The following is a 20196-nucleotide window of genomic DNA, read 5'->3' on the forward strand; positions in this document are numbered from 1 at the left end:
AGCTACGTTTTTATACAACTGTCTTCGAGATTCATGGGTTCTGGGTTGTAGTTTAATAGTTTCAGGTATCCACCACCAGCTACCCCAATTCTTTAGAACCTAAAAAAGGTTGTCTAAAGTGTGCGTAAGAGTGCCCACCAGAGTGATCTCTCGGCTCGTTTTGGAATCTCTCTGCCACTGAAGCTTATTTCATTTCCTTTCACATCCCCCTTTTGGTCAAGAAGATGTTCTCCATCCCACGATGCCGGGTCTACATTCCTCCCCGGGAGTCATATTCCACGTTGCCAGGGAGATTCACTTCCCTGGGTGTCTGATCCCACGTAGGGGGGAGGGCAGTGATTTCACCTTTCAAGTTGGCTTAGCCAGAGAGAGAGGGCCACATCTGAGCAACAAAGAGGCATTCAGGAGGAGACTCTTAGGCACAAATACAGGGAGGCCTAGCCTCTCCTTTGCAGCAACCGTCTTCCCAAGGGTAAAACTTATGGTAGAGGGCTCAACCCATCAAACCACCAGTCCCCTATGTCTGTGGTCATGTTAGCAACCATGGAGGTGGGGTAGGCGAATACCCCTGCATTCTCCACAGGCTCCTCAAGGGGGCACTACATCGTTTTTTTTTGTTTTTTTTTTTTTTTTTATCCTTGTTTGTCTTTTTTCTTTCTTTTTTTTTTTTTTTTTTAACTTTCCCTTCTTTTTTCAAATCAACTGTATGAAAAAAAAAGTTAAAAAGAAAACAAACATACAATAAAGGAACATTTCAAAGAGACCATAGCAAGGGAGTAAGAAAAAGACAACTAACCTAAGATAACTGCTTAACTTCCAACATGTTCCTACTTTACCCCAAGAAAGTTACATACTATAGCAACATTTCAGTGAACTTGTTCCTACTACATCCATCAGAAGTTAACAGACCATAGTCATTTCTGGGCATCCCCAGAACGTTAAATAGCTTATCTGTTCTTCTTGGATTATTGTTCCCCCTTCCTTAATTGCTCTCTACTGCTAGTTCCCCTACATTCTACATTATAAACCATTTGTTTTACATTTTTCAAAGTTCACATTAGTGGTAGCATATAATATTTCTCTTTTTGTGCCTGGCTTATTTCGCTCAGCATTATGTCTTCAAGGTTCATCCATGTTGTCATATGTTTCACCAGATCGTTCCTTCTTACTGCCGCGTAGTATTCCATCGTGTGTATATACCACATTTTATTTATCCACTCATCTGTTGATGGACATTTGGGTTGTTTCCATCTCTTGGCAATTGTGAATAATGCTGCTATGAACATTGGCGTGCAGATATCTGTTCGTGTCACTGCTTTCCGATCTTCCGGGTATATCCCGAGAAGTGCAATCGCTGGATCGAATGGTAGCTCTATATCTAGTTTTCTAAGGAACTGCCAGACTGACTTCCAGAGTGGCTGAACCATTACGCAGTCCCACCAACAATGAATAAGAGTTCCAATTTCTCCACATCCCCTCCAGCATTTGTAGTTTCCTGTTTGTTTAATGGCAGCCATTCTAACCGGTGTTAGATGGTATCTCATTGTGGTCTTAATTTGCATCTCTCTAATAGCTAGTGAAGCTGAACATTTTTTCATGTGTTTCTTGGCCATTTGTATTTCCTCTTCAGAGAACTGTCTTTTCATATCTTTTGCCCATTTTATAATTGGGCTGTCTGTACTATTGTCATTGAGTTGTAGGATTTCTTTGTATATGCAAGATATCAGTCTTTTGTCAGATACATGGTTTCCAAAAATTTTTTCCCATTGAGTTGGCTGCCTCTTTACCTTTTTGAGAAATTCCTTTGAGGTGCAGAAACTTCTAAGCTTGAGGAGTTCCCATTTATCTATTTTCTCTTTTGTTGCTTGTGCTTTGGGTGTAAAGTCTAGGAAGTGGCCTCCTAATACAAGGTCTTGAAGATGTTTTCCTACATTATCTTCTAGGAGTTTAATGGTACTTTCTTTTATATTGAGATCTTTGGTCCATTTTGAGTTAATTTTTGTGTAGGGGGTGAGGTAGGGGTCCTCTTTCATTCTTTTGGATATGGATATCCAACTCTCCCAGCCCCATTTGTTGAAAAGACCATTATGGCTCAGTTCGGTGACTTTGGGGGCCTTATCAAAGATCAGTCGGCCATAGATCTGAGGGTCTATCTCTGAATTCTCAATTCGATTCCATTGATCTATATGTCTATCTTTGTGCCAGTACCATGCTGTTTTGGCAACTGTGGCTTTATAATAAGCTTCAAAGTCAGGGAGTGTAAGTCCTCCCACTTCGTTTTTCTTTTTTAAAGTGTCTTTAGCAATTCGAGGCATCTTCCCTTTCCAAATAAATTTGATAACTAGCTTTTCCAAGTCTGCAAAGTAGGTTGTTGGAATTTTGATTGGGATTGCATTGAATCTGTAGATGAGTTTGGGTAGAATTGACATCTTAATGACATTTAGCCTTCCTATCCATGAACATGGAATATTTTTCCATCTTTTAAGGTCCCCTTCTATTTCTTTTAGTAGAGTTATGTAGTTTTCTTTGTATAGGTCTTTTACATCTTTGGTTAAGTTTATTCCTAGGTACTTGATTTTTTTAGTTGCTATTGAAAATGGTATCTTTTTCTTGAGTGTCTCTTCAGTTTGTTCATTTCTAGCATATAGAAACATTACTGACTTATGTGCATTAATCTTGTATCCCGCTACTTTGCTAAATTTGTTTATTAGCTCTAGTAGGTGTATCGTTGATTTCTCAGGGTTTTCTAGATATAAGATCATATCATCTGCAAACAATGACAGTTTTACTTCTTCTTTTCCAATTTGGATGCCTTTTATTTCTTTGTCTTGCCGGATTGCCCTGGCTAGCACTTCCAGCACAATGTTGAATAACAGTGGTGACAGCGGGCATCCTTGTCTTGTTCCTGATCTTAGAGGGAAGGCTTTCAGTCTCTCACCATTGAGTACTATGCTGGCTGTGGGTTTTTCATATATGCTCTTTATCATGTTGAGGAAGTTTCCTTCAATTCCTACCTTTTGAAGTGTTTTTATCAAAAACGGATGTTGGATTTTGTCAAATGCTTTTTCAGCATCTATTGAGATGATCAATTGATTTTTCCCTTTCGAGTTTTTAATGTGTTGTAATACATTGATTGTTTTTCTTATGTTGAACCATCCTTGCATGCCTGGAATGAACCCCACTTGGTCATGGTGTATGATTTTTTTAATGTGTCTTTGGATTCGATTTGCAAGTATTTTGTTGAGGATTTTTGCATCTATATTCATTAGGGAGATTGGCCGGTAGTTTTCCTTTTTGTAGCATCTTTGCCTGGTTTTGGTATTAGATTGATGTTAGCTTCATAAAATGAATTAGGTAGTGTTCCATTTTTTTCAATGTTTTGAAAGAGTTTGAGTAAGATTGGTGTCAGTTCTTTCTGGAAAGTTTGGTAGAATTCCCCTGTGAAGCCATCTGGCCCTGGGCATTTATTTGTGGGAAGATTTTTGATGACTGATTGGATCTCTTTGCTTGTGATGGGTTGGTTGAGGTCTTCTATTTCTTCTCTGGTCAGTCTAGGTTGTTCATATGTTTCCAGGAAATTGTCCATTTCTTCTACATTATCCAGTTTGTTGCCATACAGTTGTTCATAATATCCTCTTATAATTTTTTTAATTTCTTCAGGATCTGCAGTTATGTCACCTTTTTCATTCATTATTTTGTTTATATGGGTCTTCTCTCTTTTGATTTTGTCAGTCTAGCTAGGGGCTTGTCAATCTTGTTGATCTTCTCAAAGAACCAACTTTTGGTGATATTTATCCTTTCTATTGTTTTTTTGTTCTCTATTTCATTTATTTCTGCTTTAATCCTTGTTATTTCTTTTCTTGTACTTGGTTTAGGATTGGTTTGCTGTTCATTTTCTAGCTTCTTCAGTTGATCCATTAGTTCTTTGATTTTGGCTCTTTCTTCCTTTTTAATATATGCGTTTAGTGCTATAAATTTCCCCCTTAGCACTGCTTTTGCTGCATCCCATAGGTTTTGGTATGTTGTGTTCTCATTTTCATTCGTCTCTATATATTTAGCAATTTCTCTTGCTATTTCTTCTTTAACCCACTGATTGTTTAGGAGTGTGTTGTTTAACCTCCAGGTATTTGTGAATTTTCTAAGTCTCTGATGGTTATTGACTTCTAATTGTATTCCATTGTGGTCAGAGAATGTGCTTTGAATAATTTCAATCTTTTTAAATTTATTGAGGCTTGTTTTATGTCCCAGCATATGATCTATTCTGGAGAAAGTTCCGTGAGCACTAGAAAAGTATGTGTATCCTGTTGATTTGGGATGTAATGTCCTGTAGATGTCTGTTAAATCTAATTCATTTATCAGATTGTTTAGGTTTTCAATTTCCTTATTGGTCTTCTGTCTGGTTGATCTATCTATAGGAGAGAGTGATGTGTTGAAGTCTCCCACAATTATTGTGGAAACATCAATTGCTTCCTTTAGTTTTGCCAATGTTTCTCTCATGTATTTTGTGGCACCTTGATTGGGTGCATAGACATTTACGATTGTTATTTCTTCTTGCTGAATTGCCCCTTTTATTAGTATGTAGTGGCCTTCTTTGTCTCTCAAAACATCCCTGCATTTGAAGTCTATTTTATCTGAGATTAATATTGCTACACCTGCTTTCTTTTGGCTGTAGCTTGCATGAAATATTTTTTTCCATCCTTTCACTTTCAGTTTCTTTGTGTCCCTGTGTCTAAGATGAGTCTCTTGTATGCAACATATTGATGGTTCATTTTTTTTGATCCATTCTGCGAATCTATATCTTTTAATTGGGGAGTTTAATCCATTTACATTCAACGTTAAAACCGTGAAGGCATTTCTTGAATCGGTCATCTTATCCTTTGGATTATGTTTGCCATATTTTTCCCTCTCTCTATTAATATCCTTTATTGTACCCATACCGAATCTCTTTAGTACTGAACCTTTCTCCAAGTCTCTCTGTCCTGTCTTTGTTTCTCTGTCTGTAGGGCTCCCTTTAGTATCTCCAGTAGGGCAGGTCTCTTGTTAGCAAATTCTCTCAGCATTTCTTTGTCTGTGAAAAATTTAAGCTCTCCCTCAAATTTGAAGGAGAGCTTTGCTGGATAAAGTATTCTTGGCTGGAAATTCCTCTCACTCAGAATTTTAAATATATCGTGCCACTGCCTTCTCGCCTCCATGGTGGCTGCTGAGTAGTCACTACTTAGTCTTATGCTGTTTCCTTTGTATGTGGTGAATTGCTTTTCTCTTGCTGCTTTCAGAACTTGCTCCTTCTCTTCTATGTTTGACAGTGTGATCAGTATATGTCTCGGAGTGGGTTTTTTTGGATTTATTCTATTTGGAGTTCGCTGAGCATTTATGATTTGTGTATTTATGTTGTTTAGAAGATTTGGGAAGTTTTCCCCAACAATTTCTTTGAATACTCTTCCTAGACCTTTACCCTTTTCTTCCCCTTCTGGGACACCAATGAGTCTTATATTCGGACGTTTCATATTATCTATCATATCCCTGAGGTCCATTTCGAGTTTTTCAATTTTTTTCCCCATTCTTTCTTTTATGTTTTCATTTTCCATTCTGTCATCTTCCAGGTCACTGATTCGTTGTTCAACTTCCTCTAGTCTTGTACTATGAGTGTCCAGAATCTTTTTAATTTGGTCAACAGTTTCTTTAATTTCCATAAGATCATCCATTTTTTTATTTAGTCTTGCAATGTCTTCTTTATGCTCTTCTAGGGTCTTCTTGATTTCCTTCATATCCCGTACTAGGGTCTCATTGTTCATCTTTAGTTCTTTGAGTAGCTGCTCTAGGTGTGTCTCTTCTGGTCTTTTGATTTGGGTGCTTGGGCTTGGGTTATCCATATCGTCTGGTTTTTTCATATGCTTTATAATTTTCTGTTGTTTTTGGCCTCGTGGCATTTGCTGACCTTGATAGGGTTCTTTTAGGGTTTGTAGACCAGTTGAAGTCCTTATCTCTAATTTATCAGATCTACAGCTTCGTGGAGTACACTTTCTCTAACTAACCAGCAGGTGGCGTCCACGAGCCACCTGTTCTCCACAAGCCAGATCTCCCCTGCTTAGCCTTTTTGGTGAGTGGGGGAGTGAGTCTTGTGGGGCCCAATTGGTGTCCCAAGCTTGCGTGTGTAGTTGGTGTTGCCTGTCCTGTATGTGGGGCGTGTTTCTGGGCAGTCGGGGAGGGGGGGTGGCCCTAACAATCAAATCTCCCTGATGATCCTAGAGTTTTAAAGCTACTGCAATAGTCTAATCCTTCAGTTCAGTCCTGCCACAGTTTGTCTCTGCCACTGACCCACAAGTCTTTGGTATTGGCGTATGGCTCCTGAGACTTGCAAGTGGGCCCCTCTTCCAGGCTGTGCACCCTGGGTCCTCTGTTGAGGGATGACTGTGCTATGTCGCAGGTGAGTGCCGTCCCCCCAGGGCAGTTCTGGGCTGCTGGGCTGTGTTGGGAGGCTCCCAGTCTGCTCAAATGATGGCTGAATGGGGCTCTGTTAATTCACACTGCTCCCCCTTCCCAGCTCTGGGACATTCAGCTGAGGTTGCAGGGAAGGCTAATGTCCACGCCCAGTTTTGTGGTGTGTGCCTGTTATTTGAAGCACTTCCGTCACACTGGGTTGTCTGGGGCAGCTCTGGGCTATGGGGCTGGCGATGGGCAGGAGTGTTTCCTGTCCACCAGGATGGTGGCTGTGAGCGGACACCCCCCTTTTCTTGGGAAGTTGTGTTGTTTAGTGAATTTTCTCAGCCACTGGATTATTGCCTTTTGTCTCAGAGCTCTCTTAGTTCTGCTCTTGACTTGACATGCCCAAATTTCAATTCTTTGAAGCTTTCTGTATTGAGCTTCTTAGAGTAATTGTTTTAGAAAAAGCAAAAAGGATTTAAAAAAAAAAAAAAAAAAAAAAAAAACGGCCCTCCTCAGAGATCTAATGGGTTATTGAAATGCTAATAGACAAAGCAACCAGGGCCATTAAGGAAAAGTGCCCAGGGCAGAGAGATCAGCCTTGCTTCGGGATTTGCATATGCGCCTCAAGGCCTGATCTCCGCCCTTCCCCTTTCTGTGTTCACCAGAACTCCAAAAATCCTCTGCTTTTATTTTGGAGTTTTTCGTGTTGTTTTTTTTCTATGCCTGTCTCCTCTCTGCTGGGCTGGCTGCTCTCAGAGTCTCTGGTGTCTGGCCTCAGTCTATCTATGGTTGGAGTTTGAATCAGTAGAATGAGTTTCTGGTAAGAGCAGCCACTGCAATTCTCCCTTCTCCTTCCTGGAGCTGACAGCCCCTCCTCCCCCGGGACTGAGCCTGGCAGGGAGGGGCGCGGGTCCCCTGGCCGCAAAAACTTACAGATTTCGCTGATCTCAGCAGTTCCACGTTTTCATGAGTGTTGTATGAAGTATGCCCAAAGACAGATTGCTCTGTGGTGTCCAGTCCACGCAGTTCCTGGCTTTTTACCTACTTTCCTGGAGGAGTAACTAAAACATACAGCTCACCAGTCTGCCATCTTGCCCCGCCTCCGGGTCAGTGCATTTTGAGAGCTAATTGTAAAACTGCTGATAACCTGCATTTGAGAAAGTTTACACTCTTTGTCCAGGGGAAGTAAGATATAAGAGTGTCTTAGTTTGCCAGGGGTGCTATGACAAATAGCACACACGGATTGGCTCAAGCACAGGAATTTATTATCTCATGGTTTTGGGGGCTAGAGGTCCAACACCAAGGCTGGGGCAGGGCTTGCTTACCCTGGAGTCTGTGGCACTCTGCCAGTGCTCCTTCCCGCGGCCGTCTCTTTCCCCTTGTGTCTGCTCCTCTGGCTTCTGCAGACTTCTGGCTTCTTCTGACAGCATTCACATGTCCTTTGCCAACAAGGACCCCGGTCTATGGAATCATATGAACACCTGATTCAGTTTGGCCTCATCTAAATAGAATCTTTGAAGAACATATTCACAAATGAGTCCACACCTTAACTAGTAATGACAGTCTTCAAAGGTCCTTATTCCACAGGAATGTGGAATAAGACTTGAACATGCCTTTTGGGGGAGACATGAGTCGTTCTCCAACAAAGGGTCCAACACTTTGTTGGGACTTTAACTTTTTCTCTAACTGGCATTTGTGTGGCAAGTGGCTCTGTCTACTGGGGTGGCTGATTTAGTCTTCGCAGGAATGAGCTCCGCAGTCATCTCCAATAGAACCGCCCATTTTCAGCTTGTACACTCCTGTGAGGGTGCATTGCCCTTACTTCTCCATGAGGCAGCCTGTTCCATTTCTGGAAAGCATTTATGATTCTCTCATTCATTCATTCATTCATTCAACTAGTAATTATTGAGCTCCTGTTTTGTGCCAGGCACTGTTGTAGGCACTGTGGATGTAGCAGGGGAAAAACCAGACATGTTTTTACCCTTGTGGAGATCATATTTGAATGAGAATATTATTTTGCATGGGTTGGTCTGATAAGACCTGTCTGAAGAGGTGGTGCATGAGCAGAGTCTTCCGGGGAGTGAGGGAGTGAGCCATGCTACTGGCTCTACTGGGAGTAGAGAATTTAGGCAGATGGAGAGGCACGTGCAGAGGCCCCAAGGTGGAAGGGTGTTTGCAGTTGGAGTTGGAGTTGGTGTTGGAGCAAGGAGGCCAGTATGGCTGAAGAGGAAGGACTCAAGGTGAATTGTAGGAAAGGAGGGCAGAGGGCAAGGACCATATCATGGGGTCTGTCAGTCCCTATAAAGATCTTTGGCCTTTATTCCACCTGCTAGAACATTTTTCCTCCATGTTTCTGTCTAACTCACATCACTGGTTCCAAGCTAAATTCTGCTTATTGGAGCAAAATAAAATGAGCCACATCTCTTTGTCTCAAGGCAAGACTCCAAATGTGTTGTAAGATTAGAGCTTCTTTTCCTTTTCAGGCCAAACATCACCAGTTCTTTCCATAGTTTTTATTTGATGGTTTTTGTTCATTCAATAACCGCTTGTTCAGGACTTGTTGCATTCTGCACACCATGATAGGTGACCCCAGAGATGAGTAAGATATTATATCTGCCCTGGTGGCATTAATTATACAGCAGAACCCTGTCAGCCTGTTCTGAACAGGCTGCAGGTCTCCAGGTAAGGGGCTCGCCTGCCATAGTAAAGTGGGACTACCACGTTCCCTCCTCAGTCCTCTATGCTCTTATTGATGTAGCCTTGAACCAGCTCCTCTCTCTGCTCATACTCTTACTGGGGAGGTTGATTCCAGGGTCCAGGCTGCCTTATCCCCACCTCTGCCCTGTGGCAGTAGGCAAGTTGCCTGTCTTTGTGAATGGTCTTAGTTTCCTTAACTTTGCAATGGGGTCAACGAGGAATCCCAGGAGAAGGTCAGGCCAGCCAGGGCAAGGGCTTTGCTGATCACCCTGGTTCTGCCTGAGGGTCTCCATCCCCTTTCCCCCATTCATCCCCATCTTTCTCGGACCACCCCTGCCTCCTTTGCTGTCTGGAACCTCCTCCTCCCCTGTCAGAGAGTGTGCCCCTGAGGTTTACAACATCATCTGCTCAACCTATCAAGGAGCAAGTGTGTGGCCTGTGTGGGAATTTCGATGGCGTCCAGAACAATGACTTGACCGGCAGCAACCTCCAAGTGGAGGAGGACCCCGTGGACTTTGGGAATTCCTGGAAAGTGAGCCCGCAGTGTGCTGACACCAGGAAAGTAAGTCTGGGGCCTGTGTTGACTGGGCTGAGAGGTTGTTCCACCATTCTCACTGGGGCTGGAGGGTGGGTGGTGGGTGGTCTGAACCGCAGGTGGTGGCAGGACTGGGGAAGGGGACCTCTTGGATCCTTCTGGATTGACCAAACCCTCTTCAGTGGCCTGACTGTTGGTTGGTGTCTCTGTCCTCTTGCCCTGCTCCCCAGGTGCCACTGGACTTCTCTCCAGCCACCTGCCACAACAATATCATGAAGCAGACGATGGTGGATTCCTCCTGCAGGATCCTGACCAGTGACATTTTCCAGGGCTGCCACAAGCTGGTGAGGGCCTTGAGAGCGGCTGGGGGCAGAATAGTGCCAAGGGTTTGCCCAGTGGCTTGCGTGCTTGGAGCCCAAGCTCCTGATGCGTATGTCACCTTTGGAGTCTTTGAAACAACCTGCACCAAGACACCTCTCTAGATCCTTTTTGGGTTTAGACCTGGGAAATATAAAGGGTAATCAGTAGTTTCTCAGGAAAGCAATGCCAGCAAAACAGTTTCCTTTGACACATGGATAGCTCTTCTTGGTATTTGCCAATGCTTCTATTTTGATATCAGTCTCAGGATTTGGGTCTCCGTTGAATTATCTCATCTCCAACACTAGAGTCAGGGATTCCCTTTTCCTCTTACTCCTGTATGTCTCCATCCCTTCACAAAATCCTTTAGTCCTCAGTTCTTCTCTCACAGAACCTCTTTTCTGACCTTACCTCCAGTCATTCTGAATCCTCATTTTTGTGTATCTTTATCTCAAATAGTGAGAAGGAATGCTTCAAAGTTACATGCAATTCTCTCTCTCTATGTATGTTTATATGCACATGCATATATTGGTGTATGTGTGTGTAAGATGTATATATACACGTGCACACATCCACAGCCATGTACACATGTGCATCTGAGTAGCACCACCAATGTGGGGGTGACTCATCGTATACACGTATCTCAGCTCTCTTTGTCCCATGACTTTTAATCCCCAAGGACTCCAGGGGGTACTTAGGATTCATGTTTTAGTGGAAACACTGGGCATCTAAGTTCAAAGAGGGAAGACAATGAGAGAAGTCAGGGAGATCAGAACTGTTGGGATCTTATGGAAACAATGACCCACTTAATGTCTGAATTCATTTCTATCACAATTGCCCTGACAAAGGCTGATAGGTTCAGTGGTATGTTTTGGGGACCGGGAAAGGTGGGAAGTGGTCACTGTGACTGTACTTGGATGGCAAGTGGGCTACCTCTCCAAGTAGATTTGGGGTCAGAGTCCAGGAGTACCAGGTTCCCTGCTACTGTCCTGAGTACTAGCCCCATATCACCCCGGAGAGCAAAACATAGGGTGTCCTGACATGTTTCCTCATTCTCTTTGCTGAATTGAAGCAACAAAAGAGAGTAACCAGCACATGTGTGTTATGAGAATTATACAAGAACATGTAAAGACCCATGAGATAGGGAGTGGTTTGTAGGGATGGATACGTGACTGATAGGCAGACAGATGGATAGAAGAGATGTTTTGTTGAAAAATTCTTCTGCACATGATATTTTACAAAAGGTTCACAAACATGGCTTAGTCCACCTTTTTTCACTGGAATACAGATTAGAGCCTAGGAATCTTGCCCTTTGAACTCATTTCCTCTTAGGGAACACTGAACTTCATTTATCCTGCTACCTTGGTGCTCCTTTTCCCCACATCTGACCCCCAGAACATTCTCACCCAGACTAAGAGCCAGGGCTCCTAAGTCCTGACCCCAGGCATTGGTCACCCTGAGGCTCCCTTTGCAGGTGGACCCTGAGCCTTACCTGGATATCTGCATCTATGACACCTGCTCCTGTGAGTCCATTGGGGACTGTGCCTGCTTCTGTGACACCATTGCTGCGTATGCCCATGCATGTGCCCAGCACGGCAAGGTGGTGACCTGGAGGACGGCTGCACTGTGCCGTGAGTCCTGATGCCCCTCAGGAGGATGGGTACACTGTGCTGTCTGTCCTGGTGGTCCTCAGGGAGGATGGCCGCATTGTGCCGGGAGCCCTTGTGGTCCTCAGGGAGGACAGCTGCACTGTGCCGGGAGTCCTCATGGTCCTTATGGCCCTCAGACCCCTTCCCTCATCCCTCATGTATATAGACTTTAAGATCTTGTGGGGTGCAGGAAGACATCTTCATGAGAAGGAAGACAGAGCTCTAGTCTGGGGATGGGTTTGCCAAGATGGGTGTGAGTAAGGAGTTGATATTATGAGGTGAGGAGGAATAGGGTTGCAAGACATTATGATGTGGAGTCTTTCCTTCTGGAGAAATTCTGGAAGAGGAAGAAGAAAAACTGATGAAGAGGAGGAAGTCAATATATGCCTTTAATTAGACACTATCATATTTATCACTACAAGTAATCAACTCATGCATTTATGTAGAACCTTTCTTCCTTGGGTGTAAGCAGCTTATTTTTCTTATATGCCCATAGGACCGCTTGATTCCTGATTTAGGTGCTTTAAAATCCAGACGTTTGTAACATTTCTAACTCTCAGCTCCAGAAACACCTTATGGCCTCCTGGTTCTCCAGCATGATCATGACCTCCTCCAATGCCGTCGCCACCATCAGATTCAAAACCATCTTATGGGGGCCTTTGGTGCAATCCTGGCTTCTTGGGTTGCTTTAATGCTTGTGCCCATTTCTTTGTTCTAAACAGCCCAAAACTGCGAGGAGAGGAATCTCCGAGAGAATGGATATGAATGTGAGTGGCGCTATAACAGCTGTGCTCCTGCCTGCCCTGTCACCTGCCAGCACCCTGAGCCATTGGCCTGCCCAGTGCAGTGTGTGGAGGGCTGCCATGCACACTGCCCTCCAGGTGAGGCTCGGAGGAGGTGGAAGTGGAGGTGGTGGAGGTGGAGGTAGAGGGAGTGGTGGAGGAGGTGGAGGATAAGGTGGTGGTGGTGATGGTGGAGATGGCGGTGGTCTTGAAGGTCGAGGTGGAGATGGAGGTAGAGGTGGTGGTGGAGTTAGAGGGTGTGGTGGAGGACATGATGGAGGAGGTGGTGGCAGAGGTGGTGGTGGACGTGGAGATGGTGGTGGAGGTGGAGGGAGTGGTGGAAGAGGTGGAGGGAGTGGTGGAAGAGGTAGAGAGGAGCTGGAGGAGGAGGTGGTGAAGATAGAAGGTGTGGTGGAGGAGGTGGTAGTGGAGGTGGAGATGGTGGTGGAGGTGGAGGGAGTGGTGGAAGAGGTGGAGGGAGTGGTAGAAGAGGTAGAGGAGAGTTGTAGGAGGAGGTGGTGGTGGAGGTAGAAGGTGTGGTGGAGGAGCTGGTGGTGGAGGTGGAGATGGTGGTGGAGGTGGAGGGAGTGGTAGAAGAGGTAGAGGACAGTTGGAGGAGGAGGTGGTAGTGGAGGTAGAGGGTGTGGTGGAGGAGGTGGAGGAGGAGGTGGTGGTGGAGGTGGAGGTAGAGGTGGAGTTGGAGCCCTGGCTGGGGCTCAGGCTGGAGGGATGAGCTAGACTGTTAGGAAAAGCCCTTCCCTGCCCTGCTTCATCTCAGCCTCCATCCGGTGGTGCCCTGTCTCCAAGCCTGTACTCCAGGTTCTGTTTCTCTGGACTTTTTCATCAAAGTCAGGCGAGCTATGATATTTGTTAAGTTTGAGCTTCTAGAAAACAATTTCAAATGCCTATTTATGGATTTATCATCTAAAGCAGGACTTTCTGATAGAACTTTTTGCTGTGATGGAGATGTTCTTTTGAAATGTAACTAGCATGATTGAGGAATTGAATTTTCCATTTTATTTAACTTAATTTAAATTTAAATAGTCGTATGTGGCTAACGGCTACTGTATTGGGAAGTGCAGATCTAGAGCTACTGAATACATTCCCTTGAGAAGCAAAAAACATCCTTGCAGATAAGATGTCATTTGTCCCAAGGCTTGGGGCAAGTGAGGTAGGGTGGACTTCATGCCTCCCAGTTTTTCATAGGGGTAAATCAAGGCACAGAGAAGGAAGCATGACCCCTCAGTGGTGAGGTGGCCACTATGGGAGGCAGCAGAGCTGGCTTCTGGGACAGATCCCGTATTTAAAGGCAGGCCCCCTCCTGGGCAGGGTGGAGTGGTGCTTCTGCTTCTGATAAGAGGTTTGTTGTGCAGGAAAAATCTTGGATGAGCTTTTGCAGATCTGCATCAACCCCAAAGACTGCCCAGTGTGTGAGGTGGCGGGCCGGCGCTTACCCTCGGGAAAGAAAATCACCTTGAACCTCAACGACCCCGAGCACTGCCAGATTTGGTAAAACAGACCCCTTTGGTTGTTTGAAGCGATGAATCTTGCCATATTCTCTGAGGGCCTGCCAGAGACGTAGATTTTGGGTAAACCTAGTTATGTGAGTTGAGAGATTGAGTTTTTGGCTTAGTTTGTAGAGCATGCATCTCCTTCTTTAAGGACAGGCTAGATCCTTTTCCCAAAAAAAATATTTCTTAAAAGGCTTTTACATTTGTCTGGGCAAAGGCAGGGCCTGCCCTCTTATTGCAATTTCGTTCGAGGACAGGCATCCATGCAAATCAGGTGTCTTTTCACTAGAGATGGGGGTGCAGGGAGGAAAGTGAGATGGAGCCCCTGACCTCTCGGTAGAGCCTAGACTCCTTGGGGGACACAGCCAAGGTCACAGGACATGGCTTTCACAGGTAGAGGGAAAACATTCTCTGCTCTCACCGTGGCTTTCGCTTGGAAACCTGCCTCTGGGGAGGTGTGGCATCCTCAGGGTGAGCACCGAGCTTTCTCAAGTCCTGCTCATATGAAGGGAACATTTATTAAAACGTTGGTACATTCAGCACTATTGCCTGACACTGGTGGAGCCTCCTGGGAACGTCAACTTGAGAACTTAAATTCTCTGGGGAGGGGGCTTAACCACAGCTGCCAGTCAGATCCTGCCGCCCCCACCATCTGTACAAACAAGAGGAGCAGGGGCCTGGGGGAATTTTCTAGCAAACACAGGAAACCAGAAAGTATGTCACTCACACACTGTTAACCGAGGATTAAAGCAATAAATCGTGTGGACCATGAGGAAGTAGGAATTAACTTCCCACTGACACCCTGCCTGCCTGCCACCCTGTGTTGAAACGGAGACTGTAAGGGATAAAGAATGGGGTGAGCCCCAGGCTGGCTTGGGGTTCTGGGCCATGAGGCCCCGAAAGCCTAGAGCTGCTGCCTGTGGCCCCCTCTGGTACACAGGAGGGCAGCCACCAGGTACATGCTGGGCCTTGGGCAGGCTGGGACACGGTGAGAGTCGGGCCACACGGCTGCGCGTCCCGGGGCACAGGGCACTGCTGCTTTCTCTGCCCTTCTGGGCGTGCTGAGGGCAAGTTGCCTCCAACGCCAAGGGCACGAAAAGGGGATGTTCCAGCTGGTGTGGCCTCCACCTCAGGGCAACTTGGCGTCACCTGTGGCCTGGGCTACCTGCGACTGCCCAGGACACTGGCAAAAAGGGTCGAAGTGACCAGGAAGGCTGGACATTTCATCTGGTAATGGAGGGATTTGTGTGCAGGGCAGCTGCTCAGCTGCACACTTGTGATATGTCCTTGGGGCCTGGCTCAGGGCCTCGGCCAGCACCCGGCAGATACTAGGCGCTCAACACGTCTGCCAGAAGAATGAATGATTGAGTCCTTGTCATTTCCTATACCTAACACCTTGGAGACTCCTGTATACTACATACAAGTACTAAATTTTGCTAGAGAAAGTTGAAATTTTGAATCAGTACCCATCTTTCCAAAACAGTCTTTAACTCCAGTTTTTCTTCTTTCTTAAGGTCCAACATGTTAAACATGCTCCAAAATCCACATGGTTTAAACTGTAAATACTTTAGAACATTTACTTTCAATAGAACATCTACAAAGCCCTGGTCAGCATCAGCTTTTTAGAGTAATACTTAGAGACACTCACATAAGGTTTGAGTTGTAATTAAATATCTATGTTGCTGAAGACTTGAATTAAGAGAAAGCAACTCTGAGTGGCTGTGTGGATGACCTAGAAGCAGCACAGGTTCTTTTTCAGGTCCTGCAAAGAATCGAAACTTCTAAAATCAAGGTGGGAAGTCTCTGCTGGGGTGGGGTGGAGGTCACAGTTTGGGACAGAGGTTAGAACACGGTAAATTGCTCGGGAGGAGAACGTTCTCTGGGAACCAGGTGAACCAGGCAGGTGGCACCGCTGCTCCGGAGTCAGGCTGAGAGGTGTCCTTGGTTCTTCCTGAACCAGTCTGGTTTCTTCTCCTCCTGCCGCAGTCACTGCGAAGGCGTTAACCTGACCTGTGAAGCCTGCCGGGAGCCAGGGGGCCTAGTGCTGCCCGCCACGGAGGCCCCCGTTGGCCCCACCACCCCATATGTGGAGGAGGACGCCCCCGAGCTGCCCCTGCACGACTTCTACTGCAGCAAGCTGCTGGACCTGGCCTTCCTGCTGGACGGCTCCAACAAGCTGTCGGAGGCTGAGTTTGAAGCCCTGAAGGCCTTCGTGGTGGGCATGATGGAGCGGCTGCACATCTCCCAGAAGCGGATCCGCGTGGCCCTGGTGGAATACCACGACGGCTCCCATGCCTACCTCGAGCTCAAGAACCGGAAGCGGCCCTCGGAGCTGCGGCGCATCGCCAGCCAGGTGCGGTACGTGGGCAGCCAGGTGGCCTCCGCCAGCGAGGTCTTGAAGTACACGCTGTTCCAGGTCTTCGGCAAGGCTGACCGCCCCGAGGCCTCCCGCATCGCCCTGCTCCTGACCGCCAGCCAGGAGTCCCCGCAGATGGCCCGGAACCTGGTCCGCTATGTGCAGGGGATGAAGAAGAAGAAGATCATTGTCATCCCAGTGGGTATTGGGCCCCACGTCAACCTCAAGCAGATCCGCCTCATTGAGAAGCAGGCCCCGGAGAACAAGGCCTTCGTGCTGGGCAGTGTGGACGAGCTGGAGCGGCGCAGGGACGAGATCATCAGCTACCTCTGTGACCTCGCCCCCGAGCCGCCCGCCCCCTCACGGCAGCCCCCTGTGGCACAGGTCACTGTGGGTCCCCTCGTCTCGGGGGTCTTGTCCCTGGGACCCAAGAGGAACTCCATGGTTCTGGATGTGGTGTTTCTCCTGGAAGGGTCGGACCGAATCGGCGAGGCTGGCTTCAACCGGAGCAGGGAGTTCGTGGAGGAGGTGATCCGGCGGATGGACGTGGGCTGGGACGGCATCCACGTGGCTGTGCTGCAGTTCGCCTACGTGGTGACGGTGGAGTACACCTTCAGCGAGGCGCAGTCCAAGACCGACATCCTGCGGCGGGTCGGGGAGATGCGGTTCCGGGGTGGCAACGGGACAAACACGGGGCTGGCCCTGCAGTACCTCTCGGAGCACAGCTTCACCACCAGGCAGGACGACCGGGAGCAGGCGCCCAACCTGGTCTACCTGGTCACGGGGACCCCTGCCTCGGACGAGATCAGGCGCTTGCCAGGAGACATCCAGGTGGTGCCCATCGGTGTGGGCCCTCAAGTCAGCGTGCAGGAGCTGGAGACCCTCAGCTGGCCGCACGCCCCCATCCTCATCCAGGACTTTGAGATGCTCCCCCGGGAGGCTCCCGACCTGGTGCTGCAGAAGTGCTGCTCCGGAGAGGGGTTCAGGACGCCCACCCTCTCCTCGGCCCCAGGTAAAGCTGGTCCTCGTGTGCAGCCACAAGGGTCTGGGGTGGCCGTGGGGTTGCATCTGCCCAGTGGCCATGGGGTGCTAATCCCGGCTTCTCTGCTCTGTGTCCTGGCCCAATCCTGACTTCGGAGAGTCTGTGCCCTTGCCTCCCAGGCAGGGAGGTGCACTTGAGATTATTTGGGGATGGGGGGAGTCCTTTCTTATTGTGAGTGCTTTTAAGACCAAAGATAATTTGCATTGATTGTTAAAACTTAATTCCAAGTGTGTCTCATCACCACCCCGTCACACGCCCTGCCTCGGAAACAACCTTTGTTCAATTTGGTGACTACCAGCTCCCTTTTCATTATTCTAAGAAGCCAGCCTTCTTTGGAGCAAGGCCCTAGAGAGATTCAGGGCTAGGGGGTCAGGCGACAGGGAGCAGGTTAAGCCCCCTGACTCTGGAGCCAGACTACTTCAGTGTGAATCTCCTCTGCCACATACGAGCTGTGCCATTTGGGGCAAGGACTTACCCTTTCTGTACATCAGTTTCCTCATCTGTTAAATGGGGATAATAACAGTACCTCCTTGGAAAGTGCTTAGAACAGTCCTGGAGTATAGCAAGTGCTCCAAAATGCTTGCTACCACTGCTGTCATCATCCCCTCCTGGATCACTACTGGTCTCATCAATTCCTAGTCCCCTACACCTTTTGTTGTTTGTGGTCATCCCAGAATAACTAGCTTTCCTTTAATGTCTCCTGATTCTTAAAATTATCAGTGCCTTTAAAAAAAAAAACCAGTGACGGATTTATTTAAATTCTCATGACATTCCTGCTGAGGAGAGTAATGACATTGTCGTATCAAAGTTCAGTTTGGTGTTTAGGTTGTTCCCAAACATTAGAAGGAGAAGTAGGCATTTATGATCAGAGCACCTTAGAGGATCTTAATCTCCCACGTCAGTCCTGAGAATGTACTGTGCACTTCCTGGAGATGTGCTGCCGCTCCCATATTTTGCTCCATTCTAGAAGAGTGGCAGCTCCCTGTTTCTGAGGGAGCAGAGGCCTTTTGCTTTCATTTACAGGATTTTAAACCACCTTTGGGTGACGTTGAGTCTTTTCAATGTCTCCAAACCTGGGGCACTCATGAACCCAGGAACTCCATATCCCCCTTTTCCTCCTCCCCGGCCCATGTTGCCATGGCCACGGGGACCCCCCTGCCCTTTCTGGTGCATGAGCTTGGTGGCACCCTCAGAGCCCATCCCGTGCAGCGTCTGGCGGCTGGGGGCCTGAGGGCTGGTCCCCAGCTGACACCTGTGTGCTCACCCTCCTGGTCCACTCTGCAGACTGCAGTCAGCCCCTGGACGTGGTTCTTCTCCTGGACGGCTCCTCTGGCACTCCAGCCTCCTACTTTGAGGAAATGAAGAGCTTCGCCAAGGCTTTCATTTCGAAAGCTAATCTCGGTGAGCAGTGTGCCCAAAGGAGCAGGTTGGGAAGAGGCTCTTGTTGGGGTTCCACCTGATCGAAGCGCCCGTGCCCTTTTCCCTTTCTTCTCAGGGCCTCATCACACTCACGTGTCGGTGCTCCAGTATGGAAGCATCACCACCATCGACGTGCCGTGGAACGTGGCCCAGGAGCAGGCCTCTTTGCTGAGCCTTGTGGATGTCATGCAGCAGGAAGGGGGCCCCAGCCTAATTGGTAATGCCATGGGCAGGGAGGCCGGGTCCCTGTGCTCACTCCTAATTCTGGGCATGAGTGACTGAGCAGTTTCCTCTTCTGTCAAGTGACGAACAGGGTTGTCTTTCATGTCTCCTCCAGACCAAAGTCATGTATTTCTCTGAGTCTCTGAAAAGTTCAGCTTTTTGGTGACCTAAATATCCCCTTTAAGACCGGGTGCTAGCTGTCTGCAGAACCACCCTTTCTTGCAGCCAGTGCTGGCTCAGTACAATCTGTTCTCCATTCCCAGGGGAAGCTTTGGGCTTTGCTGTGCGATACATCACTTCGGAAGTCCATGGTGCCAGGCCCGGGGCCTCGAAGGCCGTGGTCATCCTGGTCATGGATGTCTCCATGGATTCAGTGGAAGCCTCGGCCGCTGCTGCCAGAGCCAACCGTGAGTGTCCAGCACGCAGTCCAGAAACTCTCCTAAGATGGGAGAGGATTGAAAATGGACGGGGTTTGCTTTGGATGCCCTGGCTGTTTTTCCATGCTCGAAAACCACATGTGGCCGAGTTTCAAACAACAGGAATTGTCCAATCTGTGCTGTTAGGAAACCAAACAGAAAGAAATAGGTTTCTCCTTCACTGGTTTGCATGCTCTAGCCTGTAACTTTTAATTATGTCACACTTCCTCTTCATGCCCAGGACTGGGCCATGCCTCCAAACCTTTCCTTGTTAAAGTGTAATCCTTCGTTTCTCACCAAAATGCTGTGTCTGAGGCAGAGTGGTTCGTTATGGAGCCCGGAGAACAGCCAGGGACCTGCATGTCTTCAGAGCCCTTGGCGAGTACTAGTCCATTGGGCTTGGGGGAGCTGGGGGAGTGAGACAGAGGATGCTGCTTTAGAAAGGGAGGGGTGCAAGCAGGACCCAGCCCTGGCGCCCACAAGAACATGCTGTGGTTATCAGCAGAACGTGAGCCGGGACAGATGGCATGGTGCTGAGGGAGGGCTGGGTGAGTGGAGGGACATCGAGTCCCCTCCAGGCCGCCTGGATAACTGTCCAGCTTTCAAAACCCTGCTCAGGCACTGACTCTTCTCTGAAGTCTTCCTGACCTTCTTCCTGAGAAAGTTATTTGCTCCCTTCTCTGTACCACATTGGAACTACTCAAAATGGGCCAATGGCATTGCATTATATTTATTGGTTACACAGCTGTCTCTTGCACTAATCTGGGAGTTCTTTGAAGGTAAGGGC

The 20196-nt window shown here is 47.5% G+C and overlaps 1 protein-coding gene across 2 annotated transcripts in view; it reads left to right on the top strand.

Annotated features, from left to right (window-relative positions):
* The window catches only part of VWF (von Willebrand factor), a 160911-nt gene that overhangs the window by 88888 nt on the left and 51827 nt on the right, over positions 1 to 20196 (top strand). For both annotated transcript variants that reach the window (XM_037844993.1, XM_037844994.1), the window contains 9 exons: positions 9542 to 9682; positions 9886 to 9999; positions 11487 to 11643; positions 12384 to 12542; positions 13817 to 13952; positions 15941 to 17322; positions 18637 to 18753; positions 18848 to 18988; positions 19257 to 19400. In XM_037844993.1, the coding sequence (XP_037700921.1) occupies positions 9542 to 9682; positions 9886 to 9999; positions 11487 to 11643; positions 12384 to 12542; positions 13817 to 13952; positions 15941 to 17322; positions 18637 to 18753; positions 18848 to 18988; positions 19257 to 19400 (2491 nt within the window). The remainder of the gene's footprint in view (positions 1 to 9541; positions 9683 to 9885; positions 10000 to 11486; positions 11644 to 12383; positions 12543 to 13816; positions 13953 to 15940; positions 17323 to 18636; positions 18754 to 18847; positions 18989 to 19256; positions 19401 to 20196) is intronic.

This window comes from Choloepus didactylus, chromosome 8 (assembly GCF_015220235.1).
Source record: "Choloepus didactylus isolate mChoDid1 chromosome 8, mChoDid1.pri, whole genome shotgun sequence".
Lineage (NCBI taxonomy): Eukaryota > Metazoa > Chordata > Mammalia > Pilosa > Megalonychidae > Choloepus > Choloepus didactylus.